Source organism: Triturus cristatus, chromosome 2_1, assembly GCF_964204655.1.
Source record: "Triturus cristatus chromosome 2_1, aTriCri1.1, whole genome shotgun sequence".
NCBI classification, from domain to species: domain Eukaryota; kingdom Metazoa; phylum Chordata; class Amphibia; order Caudata; family Salamandridae; genus Triturus; species Triturus cristatus.
The window spans coordinates 1,072,358,589-1,072,380,335 of record NC_140581.1 but is presented as its reverse complement, the minus strand read 5'-3'; the positions used below and the strand labels follow the sequence as shown (position 1 = coordinate 1,072,380,335).

Sequence of the window (21,747 nt, the reverse complement as noted above, 5' to 3'; positions counted from 1 at the left end):
ACATACTTGTATGACTCATTGTCTCTGTATAATGTGTGCGTGGTGTAAAGTACTGACACACTACACTGACATGAGTAGCGCTATACAACAAATGAAATGCATATGAGAGAGGGTCTACGTAAAGATGAGGGGCACTGTTGGAGGGTGGCAGCGAGGGAATCTGAGGAGGAGGTGGTGGTGGGAGGGGCTATGGAGCAATGAGGGGCACTGTTGGAGGGCGGCAGTGAGGGAATCCGAGGAAGAGGTCATGGGGTGGAGGGGGGGAGCTAGGGAGAGACGAGGAGCACTGGTGGAGGGTGGTAGAGAGGGAGTCTGAGGAGCAGGTCATGAGGGGGAGGGGCTACAGAGAGATGAGGGGCACTGGTGGAGGGTGACAGTGAGGGAATCCGAGGAGGAGGTCACGAGGGGGAGGGGCTATGGGGAGATCAGGGGCACTTGTGGAGTGTGGCAGTGAGGGAATCCGAGGAAGAGGTCAATGGGGGGGCCATGGAGGGATGAGGGGAACTGTTGGAAGGTGGTAGTAAAGGTATTTACGGAGAAAGAGGTTATTAGTGTGGCGCCAAAAAAGACTTTCGCATCAGCGCTAAACCCGGCCCTGTCATGGCCTTTCTGTTTTTGTTTAATTAGCAGTCTGGTCATACAGGCTACTGTGGAACATACTTTAAAGTGCGTGCTAATTATATTTACTGCTTTATTCAATGTTTTAAGTTTGAAGGTGATTTTACTATTGTTTTTACCGGGAAAAATGAAAGTGGAGCCCGATGGTGCCTGATATGGGGCTAGGGCCCAAGGTCAGCTGTGAGATAAGGTGCACTGGAGAGGAGTAGTGGATAATCAAGCCTGTAAGGGAGTGCGTTGCAGAGTCCGGGGTCAGGTGGAGGTAGTAATGAAGAGGGATTCTCCCTGAAGGCTCGCTCAGAGGGAGCCCGAGTAGTGTCAGTTGCCTGATACTACCACCTCAGAAACCTCCTTTTCCCATCAAAGGAACATTTCATAGAAAAAACACTTTTTGAGAGTGATAATATTTAGAAAGAGATTTGGAAAAGAGTGCGTTTTACTGGGCCTTGTAAGACTAAGAAGAGATAAAGGAGGGCACTGAAGCAGGCCTGCCTAGACATATATGCGACAAATCGATCCCGCAGTGGCCCCCCCAAATGCACCCTTGGCCCACCCAAATGCACCCTTGGCCCACCCAAATAAAAATTCCTGGAGCCGGGCCTGATCAGGATACTTAAACAAGAGGTCGCAGGCCATGGGGCCATTTTTACCAGCCCTTTTCTACCTTATTCCATGTCCCTCTCTCACTCACACACACCCAACACCCCAACCCTTTTGGTTAAGACATGTCATTAAACAATCCCTAACGCATGGCTAATGCAACATGTTCACTGCTCTTTAGCAGTTACTGCTTCAAGCTGTTTCAGGCAATACTCTCACCCCTGCACACTGCTGTTTACAAAAAGCTGAACTAAACAACAGGCTTTTCCCACTGAACGATGAGTTGAACAACTGTATTACTTTTACCAGGTAATAACCCGACAAAGCAAAATGACAACTATCAATTATTTAACAAATCCTCTCAATTATCTCACAGCTTTAATGACTGCAGCTGAAAACAAAAACTAAAAATCAATATTAGTCACTGCCAGTAGCACAAGAAACCAAACATGAAAGTTATATGTTTGTTTAGCAGGTCTATCGTAAGTACATTTGAGCTCATTACAATATTTAACAAATTAGATTTTGCTTCGGGGTTGTGCAAAAAAATTATGCAACCCGATGCAAAATCAGGGCCTTAACATGTATTTATTTTTTTAAATCCTGCCACAAAGAAACTGGCAACAAGGAGAAATGCGGCAGTAAATCTGTTCTACTCAACTGGTTGCAAAGTCTGTATTTTAAAATATCATGGGGTTAAGGCACCTGTGGCAGAGATCTTTGTGTGCTCAGTAAAGCTCGGGGAATAATAATAATGGTAAAATAACTATTTGCTGGAGAGGTTTGTGTTTTGTCTAGTCCCAGTTTTGGATCAAAGTAGCATTGAGGGTTAATAGGTCTCCTGGAAAGCACATTATGTAACGCGCAGATGACAGATTTTTATTGTATGTAAATGGGCAAGTGAGTTAGCGCTTTGAACACAGAGATCCTTTTGTTACTTGCAGTTCATACATTGTAATTCTTCTAATATAGCACAGTGAGCCAAGAAGGACATGTGGCTCCTACACCTTGTAACTCTCCCCATCTTATGTAACACTCCCTTGATTTACACACATCATTTATTGTCAATGTATAATGTGTATGTATAAAGCACTCTGACACTACAATGGGATTAGTAGCACTATAGCGCTGTAAAAGAAACAAAACAAAATAGTGGCATTTAAATTGTTTGTGTAAATACTGGGACAGACTAACAAATCTGACATTCCTACACACATGCATATCTCTTATATAAAAGGACTGAACAAAGTCAAAAGCATGCCTGCCTCTTGTGTGATGTGATGTGATAAGCTATGTGCCTTTGTTTCTCCTCCATTTCATTTAGATGTGAGGCTCCTGATAGCTCCCAGCCTGGATACTCCAAGAAAAGGAGACCTGATGGCCCCTTAACTTCGACCTTTGTTATAGGCCCAGCTGGAATCTGATAAGCCCCTTCCCCGTCTGTACATTGCTGCTTGGAACAAAAGCAAACAATGTGCAGGCACTGTTGAATGTGTCCCGGTGTCTAAAAATTGCACCAAGACAAGTTTACCATATTTCTGTGGGGCCCAATCTCATAGCAGGGTAGACTGCGATCACCCTGTGAAAAGAGTGGATAGACTCAGTCTACCCTCAACTTGTGCCCGGTCTACTACATAGTGCCAAGAGATGCATGTGCATCTCTTGACGCTATGTAGCAGCTATTGCTCATTTTAGTAATGATGAAGTTCACCTGTGTGCCCTAATACTGAAAAGCGAGGGCAAGAGATCTTTGCAGTGTAAGTTAGTAGATAGGTACATAGTACATTTCCTTTACAACGAACCATGAAGCGGTGTTTAGGAAATTATTAATATGCTAGTTAAAACAGGTGCATTTAGAAAACTGAGGCCCAAGCTCCTAACTAGCAGGAAGGCCATTTATTTTCTTGATCTGTGCGTAAGTGGATGAGCTCAAAGGGGTAAGTACACATCACTTATCATTTTGCTGGCTCGGTGAGTGAGGTGAATAATAAAGCCGATCTACAAAGAAAACGAATCAACAGGGTTGGGGCGGGCGGGAGGAGATGGAGTGAGTGAAAACACCAGCACTCGTGTGGAGTGCTCAAAGACAAAGAAAATAGTAGCTCCTATAACGGGAGTAGTGGAAGGACGCAAGCACTTGGTCCATGTTCAGGGGGAGGGTCAAACACAGGAAGAAGCATGACGCTTTTATGCTATGGACTAACGGGAACGACGGATATGAGAGCACGATGGAGCAAACAAGTGGTAAGGCAATGGGCGGGCTGAAGCCCACAGATTGAAAACATGCTGTTCGAGACAGCACATGCGCAGCCTAGACGGGACCTAAAAAAAAAAAGACAGAATATGACAAACAAGGCCAACATGCTTAAAGTTGATTATTATATAATAGCTCACCAGCAACTTAATATTTGGCCCAATACAGGAAATAGGTTTTCTTTTGATAACGTGGCGAAACAAAACTCCACAACCCAACCGACAGTTGATCTAATGTACTGCCTTGTTTTTTTTAACTGGGAATTATTCTAATTTGATTCACATGTTTCTTTTTAGTATTTAAGAAGGGAGAAACGTTTGCCAAAACCAACACTCCATATGCTGTGGGGGTGCCCTTTTTGTGCTGTAAATCACTGGGGCATGTGTCGATGTGTGCATGATTATATTCTTGTTTCAGGCACAAACCTAACCTTACTCCCTGTTTTGCCAGTCACTGTCTTTGTTAAAAACAGATTCACAATTGCTTTATTAAACCTTCTTGCTTTCTCCAATTTGATTGAAAATGCACCATTTGCCCACTATTTTTTAAACCCCCCCGAACACCTCTGTGGTGATTCCGGCTCACTCGCTACGCTCGCTCGCATTACCGTGTCACTAAAGCAGGAATGTCAAAAAAGTGTGTCACCAGCATGAAAAGTTTGAAAACCTGTGGTCTAGTCTGTAGCTGATTAAGCCTTTTGCAAGTAGGAAGTTCCAGTGAGAAGTGTGGGAGCCTAGAGTGATATCTCAAGCCATTCCCTACAAACGATAGCGGAATCCAGTGTTCTTTGTCCTCTCTCGTCCACTTCCCCTTTCTCCACCAGTGAGTGCATGCTTTCTGGATAAATCCCGTTGAGAACATTCAGACAATATTGAAACGTGGATTTAGCTGCCTGGTATCCATATTGTCTCTCCAGAATTCACTAAAGAGTAACAGCTTTGACCATGCTTATTTGGTCTACTGCTACATATATAACTATTTTCAAACTTAATTTAATAGCTAAGTTTTAAGACTGGTGGATATTTATACAATTGTCTGAAATACAGTTGTTGAGCCTTAGACTTTCCGAATTACATTTAACATTCATAAAGGAGAACTTTTATTTGAGAACAAGGAACTATTAACCATTTATAGAGAAGACATGAACATTTGGATACGCTAATCCATGATACCATACAATTATTATACTGACTAGAAACATCTTCAACACTGACTATATTAATTACTTGAATGACACTTTTTTACATCTTCTCTTTATTTTAGTTTCTTAATATTTCTTTTTTCGTTTCCTCTTCTTTTTTATCTCCCTCTAATGATTTCTGGCGTGCTCAGTTGTTTGTGAAAAGACAGGCATGAGTTCCGTGGGTGCAGGCAAATCTCCCTGCACTGGTAGCTTGTTTTACACATCTCCGTGGCTTTGGTCAGTTACTTTGGTCCAGCATAACCCTAATCTGTTTAATATCATCCTTGAATTGCACGCTATGGTTTCTATTTACCACCTCAGGTCAGCTGCGGCCCATGCAGATAAGAGCGGTGGGGTCAGGTTAGGGGAGATTCGACAGACGACCACCAGGGAAAATTAAATAATTAATAATTTTTCCCTCGTCATCTGTCAAAATCCCACCCCCTTGCCCCACCCGGCCCCACTGCTCCAACGCTCTTACCTGCAAGGGCCGCGGCTGCCTCAGGCCCCACACTTGCTGAGGACACTCTTAAAAGACAGTCATCATTTCATTGCGTAAGAGGACATCTTCGCTGTCCACATGCCTTCTGTATGCTCTGCTGAAGATGGGGTAGATATTGCCAGGTACATACTACAGGTGATACAAAATAGGGCCTTGGGTGCATTTTTTCTTCGGAAAAGGTATCATGCGCCAGTTTGAAAAATGGTGGGAAACGTTGACCTCTGATCAATCTAACTTAGTTTGGCGCTCTGTGCAGGGCCAGGAACAGGAACTGTGATTGGATTCCGACAGCCACAAGATTGGTCATTCCACAACTATTTTCACACTTGTTATTTAGGAGCTCAGGAAACGTGTGTTTGCACATTTTGCTTCCATAAGAAACTTGCATCCAGTCAAAATAATTTTCACTTAACACCTCCTTTGGACTTACTTTTGTGAATATTCACTTGTTTTTAGGCAGAGTGGTTAACTGTTTCTACATTCTCCTACATGTTCTGGGAGGTGATCTGGTACACAAGATCACACAATGCAATCATGAGGAACTGGAAATTAGAATTCGATTATCTTAATCCTACAGTCAACAACTAAATAGTAGTGCACGTCATTGGCAGCAGTGCTGGGTCTGTAAACGACTACATTTTTAATTATTGCATGCATGTCTGCCAAGTTTATGCCACAGTAGTCTCTCTTTTTTACTTGTTTTTGTTTATTTCATTTATTTTACATATGCTTGCCAAAAAGGTAATAAAAATATTGTGCCGTTAACACAGATGAGATAAAGTGTTAAAGGAAGTTGCAGTAATGCAGGCTGATTCAAAAGACGACACAATGGATACATGTTAACTATATAAATTCCAAGCTTGTTATTTCATTGTAGCCGTCTAATTTTCCACTACCCAAGCTTTATCACCACTTCTAAAGGTATTCCTCCAAAGTCATGGTGTTCTTATGTACCGCAAGATGTTGCTATGCGCAATGATTCGGTTAGAAATGCTACTAACTCAAATAAGTACTCTAGGGCAGGAAGACACCCATGCATGCAAACACTGAAGGGCGGGACGGGCAGATGAAATCTAGGGAGAAGCTGATCAACTATGCACATGCTCTGTGCCCCCCCCCCCTATCTGAGCGTCCAATGTAGCAACAGCACAAGGAATGCTGCAGCTGGGGGCCAGGGGTTTAACTCAGAAAACTGAGTATCCTGCCTATGCCTTTAAATGATGTCACTACAGTTCCCCTCTGCCAGTACCTTCGCCATGTCAAAATATATAATTAGGGGAGAGGAGTTTGCCTAACGGCTAGGGCGGTCGTCCTCGAAACTGGGGAACTGGGTTCTAGTCTCGGCAATGATGCTGAACATCCTGTGATTCTGGGCAGATCACTTAATCTCCCCGTGCCTAATAAAAATGAATGAATGTGTCCTCATGTAATGCAACTGGTGCTATGCAAAGCGCTCTGATACCCGATTCGGGCAAGTTCGTGCTATATAAAACTCTGTAAAAAAAAAATATAATATATATATATACCTGGTGAACGAGCAAACTGCGCTGTCACGATACAGTATTCCTTTCCACAAATTGCTACATTTACCATTGGCCTAAGAACAGGAAAGGAATAACAACAAAACACAGAAACAGGCTTAATTTGTCAAACTCCTATTCTGATTGTGTAGTCCCCACAGATCATGCACAGACTCTCATGTAAAACATATTTGATGTATGTTTGTCTTGGAAATTAGGAAACCACAATTACCTAACTAAGCATTGCAAGAGTCAAAACTTGTTTTTGATCAGTAGATTCAGCTTGCAAGGGTTTTGAAAAATAAAACACTACTACTTAGCCAATTCACAAAGGCATTTATGAGTACTTGATGAAGTGCTCATTGTTAGGACTATTAAAGTACTCATAAGCGCCTTTGTGAATTTGCACACTGTTTGGAACAGGATGAAAAATAGTTTTCATGATCGCAAATGAGTACTCATTAAAAAAAAAAAACACAGAAACAGTCATTAATGGTTTATTTAATGAATATTGGGCAAATTCACCAAGGCATTTATGAGTATGAGAAGTAGAACTATTTCAGGTGCTCATTAATCACTTGTGAAATGACTTCACCAGGGGCCGTATTATACAAAGTGCCCTGGAGGTGCAATGGCACGTGCGCACACTTTGTGCAACCTGGGGCAGTATGGTATTATAGAAGGGGCCGCAGAAGCTTTTGTAATACTGATAGTGGTGGCGCACAGGAAGTGCTGGAGCTATCTTCAGATAGCATTCTCTCATTTGCATGGGGGAGTGGCCTCATGCAAATGAGGGAATAACTTTGTCTCTGAACCCATGCTGTATTATGGACGTGGGCAAACAGGCCCTTAGGAGGCGCATGGTCAGCGAGTCACACCAAGGAGGCACACTGCCAGTGCACCCCCTTAAGCCAGCCCAAGAGGGAAGAAAGGGTGTTCCATGGACCCCCAAGACATACCTGCAGTGGAGTGCAGTCACTCACTAACCCTCTTTAAAGTGCAATTGGGCTGTATTTCACTGAATGTGCTGCCCCCAGGGCAGCACGAGTTTGCATTCATCATAGTAGGGCGCACTGTCCCTGTTTGCACCTGGCACACTTGTTAAAACATAGGTCGTGGAGCAAACAGGGACACTGGACCCTGTCTGTGATAGGGGCCCAAGTTTTACACAGCACACACTATGGAGTCCCAATCATCCTGCTGTGCATTGTAAAAGTAGCCTGTATTGTGTCCTGAGTTTGGGGACAGCCTACAATTTAGGTAGCATTGAATGATATCAATCTTAGCACTGCATTTCAAAACATGTTTAAAGTTGTGTTTTTTGCTGAGGAAGTGTAAAGGTGCAAAGTCTCTACAAATCAAAGGAGTAATCTTACTCTTGAAATAGAGTACTCGAATGCAAAAAGGTCTGGTTTATGGGACGCTGTAGGGTCACTTGTCTGGTCAGGAGGATACAATGATACCACTGAGGATGAGTTAGTAGTTGTAGGGCTCATCAAACTAGCTGGGAAGTCTCGGTGGAATTACACACATAACAGTCAGTTAGTTCATCAGTCTAATAACCCTCTCATCCATGTTTACAGTTCCTTCCGGAGGCACGGTGCTTTCCGTGCTCCTCAAATAATTGCAAGTCTCTTACATCAGACGTCTTAAGTGCTCCTGAGAGAGACGCTTTTAACCATGGAAACAGAAGATGCCCTATGCTCTCAGCAGATGTAGCTGATGAAGTGTCCATGGAGTCTAGCAGATTTTCTTGGTCTGCATTTTACTTTGCAACAAAAAATCTTTGGCCCACCTAAGACAATAGTTGTGGGGGTTCTTCCCAGAAAAAATAGAATATGGTCAATCGTTATTTTTGAAGCACAATTTCAATAAGAAAACAGCTGAAAGACATGGGAGTAACTTGATGTTCTACAGCAGCACGCAGTCCCCTACTGCCGTGTCTACCGAATGTGAGCTCAACAACTCTTCAGCAAAAGTGTTTTCTGAACAAAGCGGCACTGAATGGCTAATATTACAGAGCAGCGTTTCAAAGTTATTGGCTATAAATACAGAGCTCTTAAAGATGGCTCAAATAATGTAAGTATGGGATTTGAATAGGTCTCTCATAATTACTTACATTGCATTTCCTTCTACTTTTACCCCCCCCCATTCCTTTTATTTTCATATCCTGTCCTTTCCAATTGATTCTGCAGGCAGTGATCTGACTGAGAATCTTCTCTGATTTGGCAGGGTTGTAAATTGGAGATTTAAGCAAATCCAACATTCCGAGGGTTTAGGCCGCGGAGCTATCCTTTGGGATGGCAGATCCCACAGCTCTTACAGCACAACTACTGCTTAGGTTACAGGGTAAAAAATCAGTATTATAGAACTTAAGTGCCTCAGGAGCAAGAAGCTTTTCATTTAATCTAAACTTTTCTGTCTCCTTAGTTAGCAGCCTGTCTTTTTCTGTACATACCACCACAGTATTCGCAAATATCAACCTTTAATTTTCAGTATATTCACATATTTTGTTCTGAAACAGCAGTTTGTCATTTTCAGTACATCCTCTCATACCTCACCATCCCACTAGCTTTCCTAGAGTGTACACTCCCTCTGCCCCTAAAGCTTGTAGTAAAGGGGTAAGGGAAAGACAGTCCAATCGGGGGGATGCTGACTCATGTCCATGTCCTGTTCCAGACAGGCCAAAACGAGTTCATATGATCAAGTATTGCCTCATGTCCAATGACCGACCATACATGCTACGCAACTGCCTCACATGCTCACAAGTAGGCCACAGACAGTATTGGGGGCTCATATGCTCATTTGTCATAGGGCCAGCGTGTGCACACTTACAATGTAATATAGCCATGCACAGTGACATGCTAAGATTCAACAATCATCTGCCCAAGTAAAGTGCCACATGATCAGTTATTGCCAATTTACTGACACCATATATTAGCATCATGTCCTCCGGTAGGTACGCCTAAATCCATTTGACAGTAATTGCCTTTGTATGAAAAGTAGTCAATATTTAGTTGTTTGCATCACATCTCTGGAATTGCATTCATATGCCTGCATTGGCTACCCAGGTAGTTGCTCCCTATCAAATGCCAGGCCAGACATCATAACTACCATGCCAGCTTTGGCATTATATGCTTTTGTAGGTACTTCCATCCTATGCCAGTAATTGTCACCGTAAGCCCATTTTTGTCCTCATAAACCCAGGTTACTCAGATACCCATTATTGGCATCATATGCTCTGGTAGTACAGCATTACATGGCACTCACGGTCATCGTATAACCATATATTCACATGCCAAAAGACAGAGGCAGCGACTTATATTTGATGCAAGGATTTCACGCTGTTAAAAAAACTCACCAAATTAGTACCTGTGGATAAGAAAGAACCATAACTAAGATTGTGTGTTAGGACGATCTATACTCCCAGCTAGGCACGTATCTTTTCCCATCCTCCACAGGAGACACCTTCTTTGAAGAGGACGAGATCTCAGTATGTCACCAAATGTGTATGAATATCCTCTACCTCATTTAAATATGTCTAGCTTACAGTTCTAGAAAATTGTTACTGATGCTGAAACTCCGACACTAGCCTTGGTGGGATAAGGACTTCTCCGGCTGTCTCTGGTACTACAGACAACCCTGTCCCTTTACATGAGAAACAGTAGCAGTCCTCTGCCTCCCAGGCCCTTGCGGAACTTCACTGGCTCCCAGTCTTGCAGAGGATTCATTTTAAATACCTTTGTGTCGTGTTTAAGGCACTGCATGGTCTAGGGCACTTACCGCGGCAGAACAAATTTAGCTGGTATGCTCCTACTCGCTGTCTTCAGTCTTCCTCGGCTAACTGGGTAAAGGTACCCTCATTCAGTAGAGTTAGACTGGGGGGGGCGAGCCTTCAGTGTCGCTGCAGCAAGGCTTTGGAACAGCTTACCCACGGAGTTGCGACAGATGAAAGATCTACTGCCGTTTAGAAGGAAAATTAAGACCTGGCTCTTTCCTAGAGCGTAATGCGAATTTTTCCCTTTTAACAGGCCTGCCGTCTTACAGTGCCAGGATACCCGCTGGGTCACAGTGCGCAATATAAGCATTGGTTACATTACAGTCTGGGCAGGTTTGGGGTGTCAATGTGGAAGTAGTATGCCCCAAGGCAAGCCCTTAACTGAAATAATTCACCAACAAATTTCCGAACTCACACAACCTTATTTTTACAAAATATCACCACCTTCTGGAAAACTGGAGAGTCCAGATTTTAGGAAGTTTATGACGAGCAAAGCCTTGGACAGTTCCTCACACTCAGAAATGGGAGAGCCGACCTAGAGTTCTGCAAAACCTTTAAAACACGCATGTACACACATTTTCCACTTGCTCCTTTTTGCTGCATCTTTCCACTCCCTCTTACACCACCCTGAAACCCTGTCACACCCCCTTGAAATCACCCATGCTATAAAATGATCTCTATCCAAATGCACAATAAGTAGTGAATCAGGATAAAGAAACTGACGCATTACTCTCCTCTTGCAATACTGCAGAGTTTTTGAGAGAATTACCCTTCTCCTACTCTGGTATGGCTGTGTTCCAAAACTTGTTTGTTAATTAACTAATGAGCCATTTGCAAGTATAACACGTCCTCTACTAGCACTTTTCACAAAGACATACATTTTTCAAACATGGTCTAAAGCGATATTATGATGCAGACAGAATATTATCCTGCAATTAAATCTCTTTTTCCCACTTGTGCTCCCGTCCATCAACGATCTCAGTTTTATGATACTCAGTCATATCCATGGCCATGCCTTTCTAATGAACAACCGTGCTCAGACACACGTGCTCGTATACATACCCCACAATCATGTCTTTCGGCCCCACAGTGACCGTGCATATCCCATCTTCACAGTGTTTACCCACCAGGCTGTGGGCGTGCAGGTGTACGTTTTTGCCACTGGTCACCAGCTGGACAACAACTTTTGCAAGGCCAACATAATTGTGGATCTGTGAGAATGAAAAGAACATTGTACAACAATGTTTACAATCAAATAACAAAATGGCAGAGCGACAAGTTCATATGCAAGTTACAGATGATTTAGTGTGTTGACTTATAATCATTCAGACCTGATTAATTTCCCTTGTGACAAGTCCTCTGCCCAAACAGAACTCCATATACTGTTCTTTTGTGGTCACTATCGTAAAGAAAGGAAAAAGTACATTGTACCGATTCTAGAGAGCCTCAGTTTTGTCCAATGTAGGTTTGCACAATTCTTTTTAAAATCATTACCAGACCATCTAGTGTGCTTCTCGCTAGCCTCATTTCTATGGGCTTGTAGAAAAAGGCGGAAGATTTTGGGAATATAAAACTTTTTAGGGAAATGTATTTAACTATATATATTCTGCATTTTAACTTATATTTGACATTGCAGCTTTTATCACTTCTACACTGAAATTTTGTAAGAATTTTTAAACTCTTTTTTTATAAGAATCCAGATAAAATGATCACCATATTTATTTATGAGAATTGCTTTTCTTCTTTTAAATGTATTGCTATACCTGTACTTTTATGATCGTATTTAAGAATGATCAAATAAAGTTGACATTGAATTGATTGACTGTTGTTCTTAGACTGGGTTTCTGTATTGTTCTATATTCTAGGCTCCATGTTTGACAGAATGTAAGGTGTTCTACAACTGGAGAGGGAACTGGGAGGTGGGGAGACTGCTCACAAAGGCTGACACTTTAGACTAGAATTACAACCTATGCATGTGGTATTCTCTACAATTTGGCAACTAGCTTGAAGCCCTCACACAGATCCATGTGTGCTGGTTTTAAATAAACAAAATGGGTGTTCTGATGGTCTTTATAGGCTTGTAATAATGAATATTCAATAATCTATGGGAGTGACTGGCTCACCATCCGAGGACGAGAGGATAAATTAGATATTAGCCAACCTAGAAGTAACTTTGCAGTATTGACTGTCCCATTACTCTGGGCACATCAGAAGCACTGGGGAGTTGTTGGTACTTCATTCACAGTGGGCACCTCAAACGTTGCCCGCTGCTCTCAAAGAAGGATTCTAAAAGTGCACTGAGGAGAGGTGAGGTGGACCAATGACTGCCGGAGCTGCATGTTGCTTACTGTGGAAGTGTGAACTAATTGGAGTGGTGGAATGCGCACCTTTGTATACAATCGATTTCTCTATGCTTAAACCACAATTTCTTCAATGCTGGAGCGGTGTGCAAGCTTGATGGCGCTTCACCCAATGCGCCTGAAAAGTAAACACCATCAAAGGGGACCAGGGTTTGGTTCCCATACAAGCTGCACAACCTTCTTTTCACCATATGAATGAATCCAATGAATGAAGCTCTTTGTTTTATTCTTCACTGTTAAATTTATTTTACTCCATTTCTTGTCTCCTGTTTTTTCAGTTTTTTCAATTCATTTTATACATTCAGCTTCCCTTTAAAGGGACTTTCCATGGCACAGGCGAGTAACGTTTCCACAAGTCACGATATTAAAATCCAATGCATTTCGGGAATTGTTCCCTTCGTCAGGGATATCGTGACTGGTGTAACCATGCTGCCCCGTACTTCATTAAACCTTCATTCAAGCTCCTTCATAACGAGCTGTTGTGGTTATTAGTGCCGTTCGTTCGAGTTGAGACGTTGCGAAGGTGTAATATCGAGGGTGCGGAACATACGAGTCAGCGCTACAAGGAGCTTGAATGAAGGTTTAATGAAGTACGAGGCAGTAAAATAAGACACAATATCTTCCTTAATGTGTAGTAAAAGAGGATGCCTAGTACTACAGTGTAACAAAAACAAATGTGAGAGTAGCTTGGCAATATACATGGAAACGTGTATTTCTGATAAACAGAAAAAACCCCAATAAGAATGTTTTTTTAAAAATGCATACAAAATAGAGTTGGTGGATGAATCTATCTAGGTTTACAGCTCTCCTCATGCCAAATTAAAAAGAGCACAGCCGCCCTGTGCAATTTTTACTAGTTGGCCTGAACTAAACGCTGAAAAGGGGCCGGTCATCTGCTTCTGGATGAACACACAGAGCTTCGCTGCTTGTATAAACCCCATGGTGGCCCCATGGCAGCAAATGCTATGGCTGGTTCCACAGTATTCATTTGTCTGAGCCTCTCCCTGCTACTCCTTGGTGAACTCCTCAGAGGATGTATCGTGGCACGGTAACCATTGTTATGGTTGGCTCGTGTGCCACTCTGGAGTGAAGCCCATAGCACATGGTACACTTCACGCAGGATTGCACCTCCTAATGGTAGAACCATTTATCTACAGGAACTTTCCATTATCCATATTCAATATGATCTCAACTGTGTGATAAAGGCTACTCCAAAGATGGTAGGTGTCCATATACACAATTTGTCTATTCTCACACTCCTCTCCTACACCCACGCCTAGGTGCAGGTACACATTTTCTGCAACGCGGTTTGCCTTGTGTCTGCTTTATACTTACAACACCAAAACACCTTCCACACAGGCCGGACTGCACACACTCACACACACTATCCATCCGTGCCCTCGCCACTATTGATTAATATCCTTTCAGGAACTCTTCTCTTCAAATTTACAAAACACAATGGGATAAAACAGAGCACAACTCTGATCCTCACGCATAACATGGAAACACTACACATGCATATAGGTCAGACGAGATACATGCTCTGCCATACAACGTACTGTACCCCCACAGAGTAAAGTACTACCCATCCGCAAATGCTCTACAGCGCCTCGTCAGCGGTACGAAGCACTATTTAAAACGCCGTAGAACACAATAAACAGTTAAAACAAAGCGCACAGGGAAAAATTCCACTCAGAAAAAGTGTTGAAACAATTGACCTCCAAAGCACATAGTAAAAGGTGACCATATTGCACCTGATACTCCGATCTCCTGCCCATGTAGGTTAGAGCACCGCTCTCACGCGCGTGAGGTAAATAAAAAGTGAACACAAATGCGCCACGCCTCGTTCTGTAAAGTGAAAGTAACCGTCCTAATTATACCAGTATTACATTTGATCAGAGGACTGTCCGGACTACAGTTTGACACAAAACCAGAAAGCAGATTCATTGGGTTATTTTTTAGTTTTTTTTTTAGCAGTGTAGGTGAAAGGATAAAAATCTAGCAAAAGTATGCAGACCAACTCGTCCACCCCCCACCGTTCCGAGAGTCGCTGTTACTCATGAGGCGCTACTGAAAGTCGAAACCAGTTCAGTGCGTTACTGAGAGGACGTTATCTTTCGGAATCTGTCAGCGCGCTATCAATCATAAACTTCACAATGAAAATACAAAAGAAAACGCGATTAGTTAGGTAGGAAATGACACTGGCATGTTAGTGTGTGCCTGTGTGTGAGCGCAGTGTGTGGACATTGACTCTCAAGGTTTTCATTTATAGATAACAAACTTCCTCTTTTTCGGCTTATCACCTCACAAAACATGCTGTAATGAGAAAACTGGCTCTCCGGCCTGTAAAAAAAATCAAACATCTGCGCGCCCTATTATGAGGAACACAATATTTAAAGGAGTCGCTAGAATATATAATAAGCAATTAATAGTAAATCAGTGACTGAATTAGGGCTTCTCTTATCTAAAAGGCTAAACACTAACCTCACACTCACTAGCCTTTTAAAGGAAGTGAAATACATTTTTCTGCATGAACTTCCCTTTCCTCTTTCCCTACCAACCACTCACCTCTCACATTCTCTTTTAGTGTCTAAACAGCCTGGAAGGTGGCCAAACCATATGAAATGCTCAAAAGTCTTGATGTGATAGACGCATTTACAAATCTTGGGGCATATCTAATAGAGAATGGCACAGGGCGGTGCTGCAAGCCATCTTGCTGCGCGAGCTGCGTCCTTAGGAAAGTGCAGGGATGCGTCGTATTTACAGCAATACGACGCATCCCTATGCTTTCCTCTGCGCTGGTGCCCAATTGGCTGCCTAGCACCCACCCTTGCCTCCGTTGCAGGGATGATTGCTTTTGAGCAGGAAGGGACACCTTCCTGCACAAAAGCAATCACTGATGGTGTTTTCCTCCTTCTAGTAGCATACATAGAAAGAGCAAAAAATGAGGACAAATAAAGGTATTTCGACACGTTGCGCCAATTTAACGTCTCCCCTGGGGAGGCATTAGAATCCGACACATTCCTAGGTTTACGAAACCTTGTAAATCTGGGAATGCGTCAGAATCCATGGGTGCTGCGTGAGACACCCCCCCAACACCACCCACAGAGCGTCCCTTTCATGCAGAGTAATGCTTGAAAGGGGGCCATATTTACAAGGCCATGAAAAGTTATGCAGGGTGGCTTTGCGTGGCCTTGTAAGTATGGCTCATCATTGTGCACTGCCAGAGCTTAGATAAAAAGCGACTCTCCGGTGGTGCAGGGCCCTTCTAAATATGTCCCCTAATTTTAAAGATGAGATTACGTATCATATTACCAGTAGCGGTCCGTGGAGGGAGGGACGGTGGGGCAGTGAGGCGGGGCGGGGGAGGGGCAGGGTGGGGAAATGTAAACACCGGAATATGGATGAACGGAGGTAAGTACACATTTAAATAAGTAAAACGAATTTCGTTGTGCGCACTGCATCGCATTTTGCGATGCAGCGCGCGCACAGGAATTAGTTTTATTTATTTAAATGTGTACTTACCTCTGTTCATCCATAGTCCGGTGTTTACATTTCCTTACCCTGCCACTCCCCCGCCCCGCCTCACTGCCCCACCGTCACTCCCTCCACGGACCGCTACTGCATATTATCCTTAAAGGAAAAGGGACGACTATGAATGTAGTCCTATTTATTGGTTTGAGTATGTAATGTTAATTATGTTGTGCATTTAGGGGGTCTTCATGAGCATTGAATTTGATACATGAGTAATAGTATGCATGTCTGTTGGGCAAGTTTTGTATTGCGGTCCTATTACTTGTGAATTTCAGTGGTTTTCAGTTTCCATTCGCAGCCACAACCCTACTTTAACTGTGCTTTTTTTCCAATGAACTTCTGAGTTTTTTCAAATCTAGCTTTTTGTGTTTTAACCAAAGCTGACCATAACTTCTCTTTAACCTTTGAATTCTTCAATGACTTTTTGTGGTTTCCTGTTTATATGCTATTACACCCAACAGCATCTTGTGCCCAACTGCAGCTGGGGTTACCCAAATCAGGGGATGGTCGCAGGGCCTGTGATGTAAAATGACATCATTTACATTTATCACATCACTGATGATGTCAGGCCAAGTTCAGGAGGCCAAGTGGCAGGCAGGGGCCGCGGCCATAACTCTGGGGGTTGAGGTCTTTTGGCACTGCTGCCTTGGAGCCGGTCTTACTATAGCTCTATGAACTGGGCCAAGTACAACCCTTTCCACACCTGACCCCCAGTGGGAGCCAGGGAGACCAGTCACAGGCTTTGCAGGGAGCTTAGCGTGATAGGCTTAGGAATCAACACCACCACCCTAGCCGCACAATAAGAGTAATGTATAACGGTGATTCTCTAGAAAAGGCCAGTGCTTTATTAGACAGAAAACATAGCATTCCACTACACATTCAATATTGCACGAATACTCAATTCAGCTCAATTCATGGGTGTGAGTCTAGCGCTTACAGCGGCCTCTGTTGACTACTCTAATTGCGCCTCCAACTGCTCCTTTGTGTGTCCCTCCCTTCTCTGATTTCCCGCCCCCTTCAGGGTCAGAGTTCGAGGTAAGGTCTATAGGTGCAGCTCGTGCTCCTGCCCCGTTTGGACTAATCACTAGGCCGGCCGGCTCAGTCGCTCACCCAGTTCGTAGGAGCAGCGCAAGGCCACGTTTAGCCCTTCTACAGAAATGGGATCTCACCGTTAGCAGGAAGCTTCCAGGTGCTTCCCGTTGCTTGGAAGGTCGCGGCAGGAGCAGGGGCTTTTGTCTGTGACTCTCTTCCGGGCGGCTGACTGCAGATCACGGTTCACTCCAGCGGCCCTGTGGTTACTTAACCCTCAGTGCGGCGGACTCTGTCACTCCAGTCGGTACTTGACTCAAGGCATGGATCATGCCAACACTCTGATGAGTACTTGGTGCTTTTTCTTGAGCATGATGGCCACGTGCCTGCAGGTAATTATTCTTTGGCATGGCAGGTCCGAGGCACTATGTTCAGCATGCAGTGCAGCAAGGCAAGAACCTGGATTGTTCACGAGGCACCCAGGAGCACCTCTCTCGTCACTTGGTTTTCCAGACTGGTCCTGACCCAAAAGCATGCTTGGTCAGTGCTGCGGTTACGCCATCCTCCTCTGAAACGTACAGGTCACCAGAAGTTGCTTATCCTGGCTTTGGTCAGGCCTACACCTCTTATACATAGCTCCAGGTGCTTTAGTTGCTACGATGGAGACAAGTGACAAAGATTGTACTGCCTGGTCCAGCAGCAATGCGATTCCTTCGGTGCCCTTGCTTAGAGAGTCTGTGTCAGACGGGCCTTACAACAGGTTCAATTATGACAGTCCCTTTCAAGATCAGCTCCTCCTGCTGGGCCTCCTGTGCTCACCGGCAGAATGTCTTGGCACTCAGGATACTCCAGTTATTCTTCCTTCAGACTGGAATCCAGGTAATGTTACCTCGTCTCTGGGGATTTGGCTGTCAGTGCAACACCAACTCTTGGTTGATTAGTAGTCGCTGAGTACCCTGCGGAGTACTCCTTCCTTGGTAGAGGAGACCACAACAGACACCAATGGGTCTTGAGCTCCAATCTTTACACCAATTTCACAGATAGAGGATGTGTATTCCAGGTCTATTTCCTTGGAAACAGGTTGGGTTGGCTCCCCTTTCAGACAGTTGTCTGTAATGCTGCTCTGCCCAGCAGGACACTGTCCAGGTGGCATACTCACCGCAAAACCTAAAAGAAGTGTGAGCTGGCTGCAACCTGCTATTTAGGACCTCTCTTCAGTTGAATACTCCGCTTCGCACAGGACCTTAGTCAGCAGCTGGCTCACATTGCCATCATCCTTACCCCACGGAGGGTACTCCCCACTAGGACAACGCTGTTGTTTCCCAGCGCTCCCTTGACTAGATACTCTCAGGCATAATCTAGGTCCTGATGATGATCCCTATATTATGTAATGGGATCGAAACGCCATCGACACACAGTACCATGACTATTGCACATTATTGATTCTTAAATATAATAGCATTGGATCCAAAAATCGTGACATGCTCTATGTAAAACTGTTAAATGTCACTGCCCTCTAAATGTCTGAGATTTTACGGTTTTTCACCTGAAACCTTTCCTGTGTATGTTGTTTTCTGTTCCCCACTCTTATTACGTTTTTTTTTTAATTGTGTGATTAAATAAATATTCTGATAATATTTCTCACGGGTTTGTTACTTGGAACATTTATTTCCTATGTATATTTGCGTACGTGCGTATGCATTCTTCTACCTAGGGACCTCTTGTTCCTCGATAAGCACTCCTTACCCACGGTCCTTTGTATACCTTTGGGTTCCCTTGTCTTCAGAAACAGTGAAGGTCCTGATACTTCAAATGAAAGCCTGTCTCCTTTTTACCTACTATAGCTTCTAGTGTTCCCCCTCCCACCTAGAAGATGCCAGCAATACACATTTGGTGCCTGGGGACAGCAACCCTCCATCTTGCACTATGGTCTTGGCTGTGGGCTTCCAAAATGGGATCCACATGCCTGTATTACTCATGCACGGCACACTATCGATCCTAGCACATGCACCTTACAATGCATGGGATGTCTGCATTCAGGATTCGGGTTCATTGTGAGCAGTTCAACTTTAGATGACTGGGCCTGTAATAGCGCATTTAGGTTTCACAGGTAAAACGGCCTATCACTATAATTCGCCAACAATTGTACGCTGCCACCACCGCGCTCCACACATGAAATCTGAAACAGGGTCGGTAGTCTTCTGCCACTATGAGGGTGCCCTTATTTCTCCCCTTCCTGTTCAGGACAAGATCCGGAACCTATCATCATCAAAGACCGGGTCTAGGTCAAAGCATGCTCATGGGATTAGTGTGCAGCATTACAAAAAATCAAATACCAGGATCAAAGGTATATGTAGCTTGGCATCCAGAGCAGGGGGACATGACTGTACATCATGCAGGGGAAATCTGAAATTACATCATTCAGTGAATTTATGAGGTGTTTTGGTCAGATTCTGAATTTAATTTTTTTAGAACCTCAACTCTATTTATAGCTAATGTCTGGATAGGCCATGCTCCCACTCTCTGGAGACAACCTTCAGATGCTCACAGTGAGGGTGGGACACACAGCTTAGCACACAGCCCCATGCAAGCTTCCTGACCATAATGCTACACTCCTGTGGAACCTTCTTTGGCTGTTGTCGGCCCCCCAGAGGTCAGACCCGACACATCACACTCCGTGTGCAACCAACCCCAGGTTTACCCCCTGACAACGAAGAGCGACCAACCCCCAATGTGCAAAGCCATTAATTGTGTACATTGGCTTTTTCAGAGGGCCTCACCTGAAGGCAGGCCCTGTAGCATGGCTGTGCACTAAGACCCTCTGCAAACTACTAAAGTGTCTGAGCATGGCCTTTAGACATCCTCCGCGGATTCAGTGCGCAGCGAGAATGGTGCACAGTGACTCGAATGCACCCAGGTCCTGCATCCCGTCGTCCACAAGCAACAGACTTCTGCTTCGCTTTCCACCCTCCATGACCAACCAACCTCACTTCATGCAGCACAGCCAATCATGACTATGACGGGTGACTAACCACATTGTACAGACCCTTTTAATGAATTTTGTTATATTATGTTTTTATTTTAAGATATTTATCTTAAGGTAATTATCTTGAAAGTGGTATTTTCTTCAAACTGTAGCTAACAATGGGCACTGATTGCAATTATAATATTTAGGTTTTATTAATCAATTGTTGACAAAATAATGGACAATGGCAAGGGGGAGAACATTTATGCAGTTCTGTGGCTGCAGCGTTTACCACACAATTTAGGATTGAATACATTTTCCACATATTTTGCTACATAATTTGCCAAATTCGAAGCTTTCATTTAAATCTTGTATATAGTTCAAATGGATGGAAATAATACTGCTAGAAATGTGCTGCATAATGTGTATTTTTTGTTGCATAATTAAGAACACTAGCATACTTTGGTCTTCCATGCCATATAACATAAGTAGGTCAGACAATTTTAATTCTCTGTATAGTGGTTTGGGGGCCATTAATATGATAAAAAAATCCATATTTCACAGCGATGTCTTCAATGATGTCATTTAACAAGTCATGACGGATGTAATATGTGAAATCATAAGCAATGCATGGTGAGAGAGAAACATATAATTAGTTTAGTAGACAAGAACCAATGAATTTCATAATTTTAGATAAGTGTCTTCTTGCAGATAAGGACAAGGCAGCCAATAGCGGCTGCTCTGCTAAGGCAGAGAAGTGTCGCCCACTGCTCTTAGAGCGGTGAAAAAAGGAAAAATAAAATGATAATAACAAGGTTATTATCGTTTATTTTTTGTTGCTGCCGGGCGGGATTAGGCTGGGGCTGGTGGCTCAGGGAGGAGGAGTGGACTGCGCACATTAAGTGCACATCACTGCTTGGCCCGGCCAAACAGTCATGCGCAATTTGCATATTTCCCACAGGGCTGTAATGGACAGCCTGGTAGGGAATATGCCTAGGCTACCTGTCCCCATCTGAGCGCTGATCCACGGCAGTCAGACCAATCACAACGCTGCATTGCAGTGCTGTGATTGGCTACAGGTAGCTTGGGTGCTTTCTGGTTCTGGGACTTCTGAGGAGAAACGCGGTGGGCAACCGGAGGTAAGTGGTTCTTGAAAAATATATTTTTCAACACCTCCTGTCCCCCCTGGCCCGCCACCCCCGCTCCCTACCAGCCACCACTGAGGGCACCACACAACCAGGTCAGCTAGACTCTCCAAAGGCAAAGCAAAAGTTCATAAACGTACCCTTGTTTCACCTTTGCAAAGTTGGATACACTGTTAAGCACATCACAGTGCAGAAGATACCCAGAGCTGGAAAATATATAAGAAGGATGAAGGTGTCCTGCAGCAGTCCATGGTAGGCA

At 43.8% G+C, this 21,747-nt stretch overlaps 1 protein-coding gene across 4 annotated transcripts in view; it reads right to left on the bottom strand.

Moving 5' to 3' along the window:
* The window catches only part of NFKB1 (nuclear factor kappa B subunit 1), a 272,410-nt gene that overhangs the window by 124,719 nt on the left and 125,944 nt on the right, over positions 1 to 21,747 (bottom strand). For 3 of the 4 annotated variants that reach the window (XM_085636087.1, XM_085636099.1, XM_085636094.1), the window contains exon 6: positions 11,518 to 11,666. In XM_085636087.1, coding sequence (XP_085492213.1) covers positions 11,518 to 11,666 — 149 coding nt within the window. Of the gene's footprint in view, positions 1 to 11,517; positions 11,667 to 21,747 lie in introns of those variants that run through there. The other variant, XM_085636108.1, reaches the window with a different exon arrangement.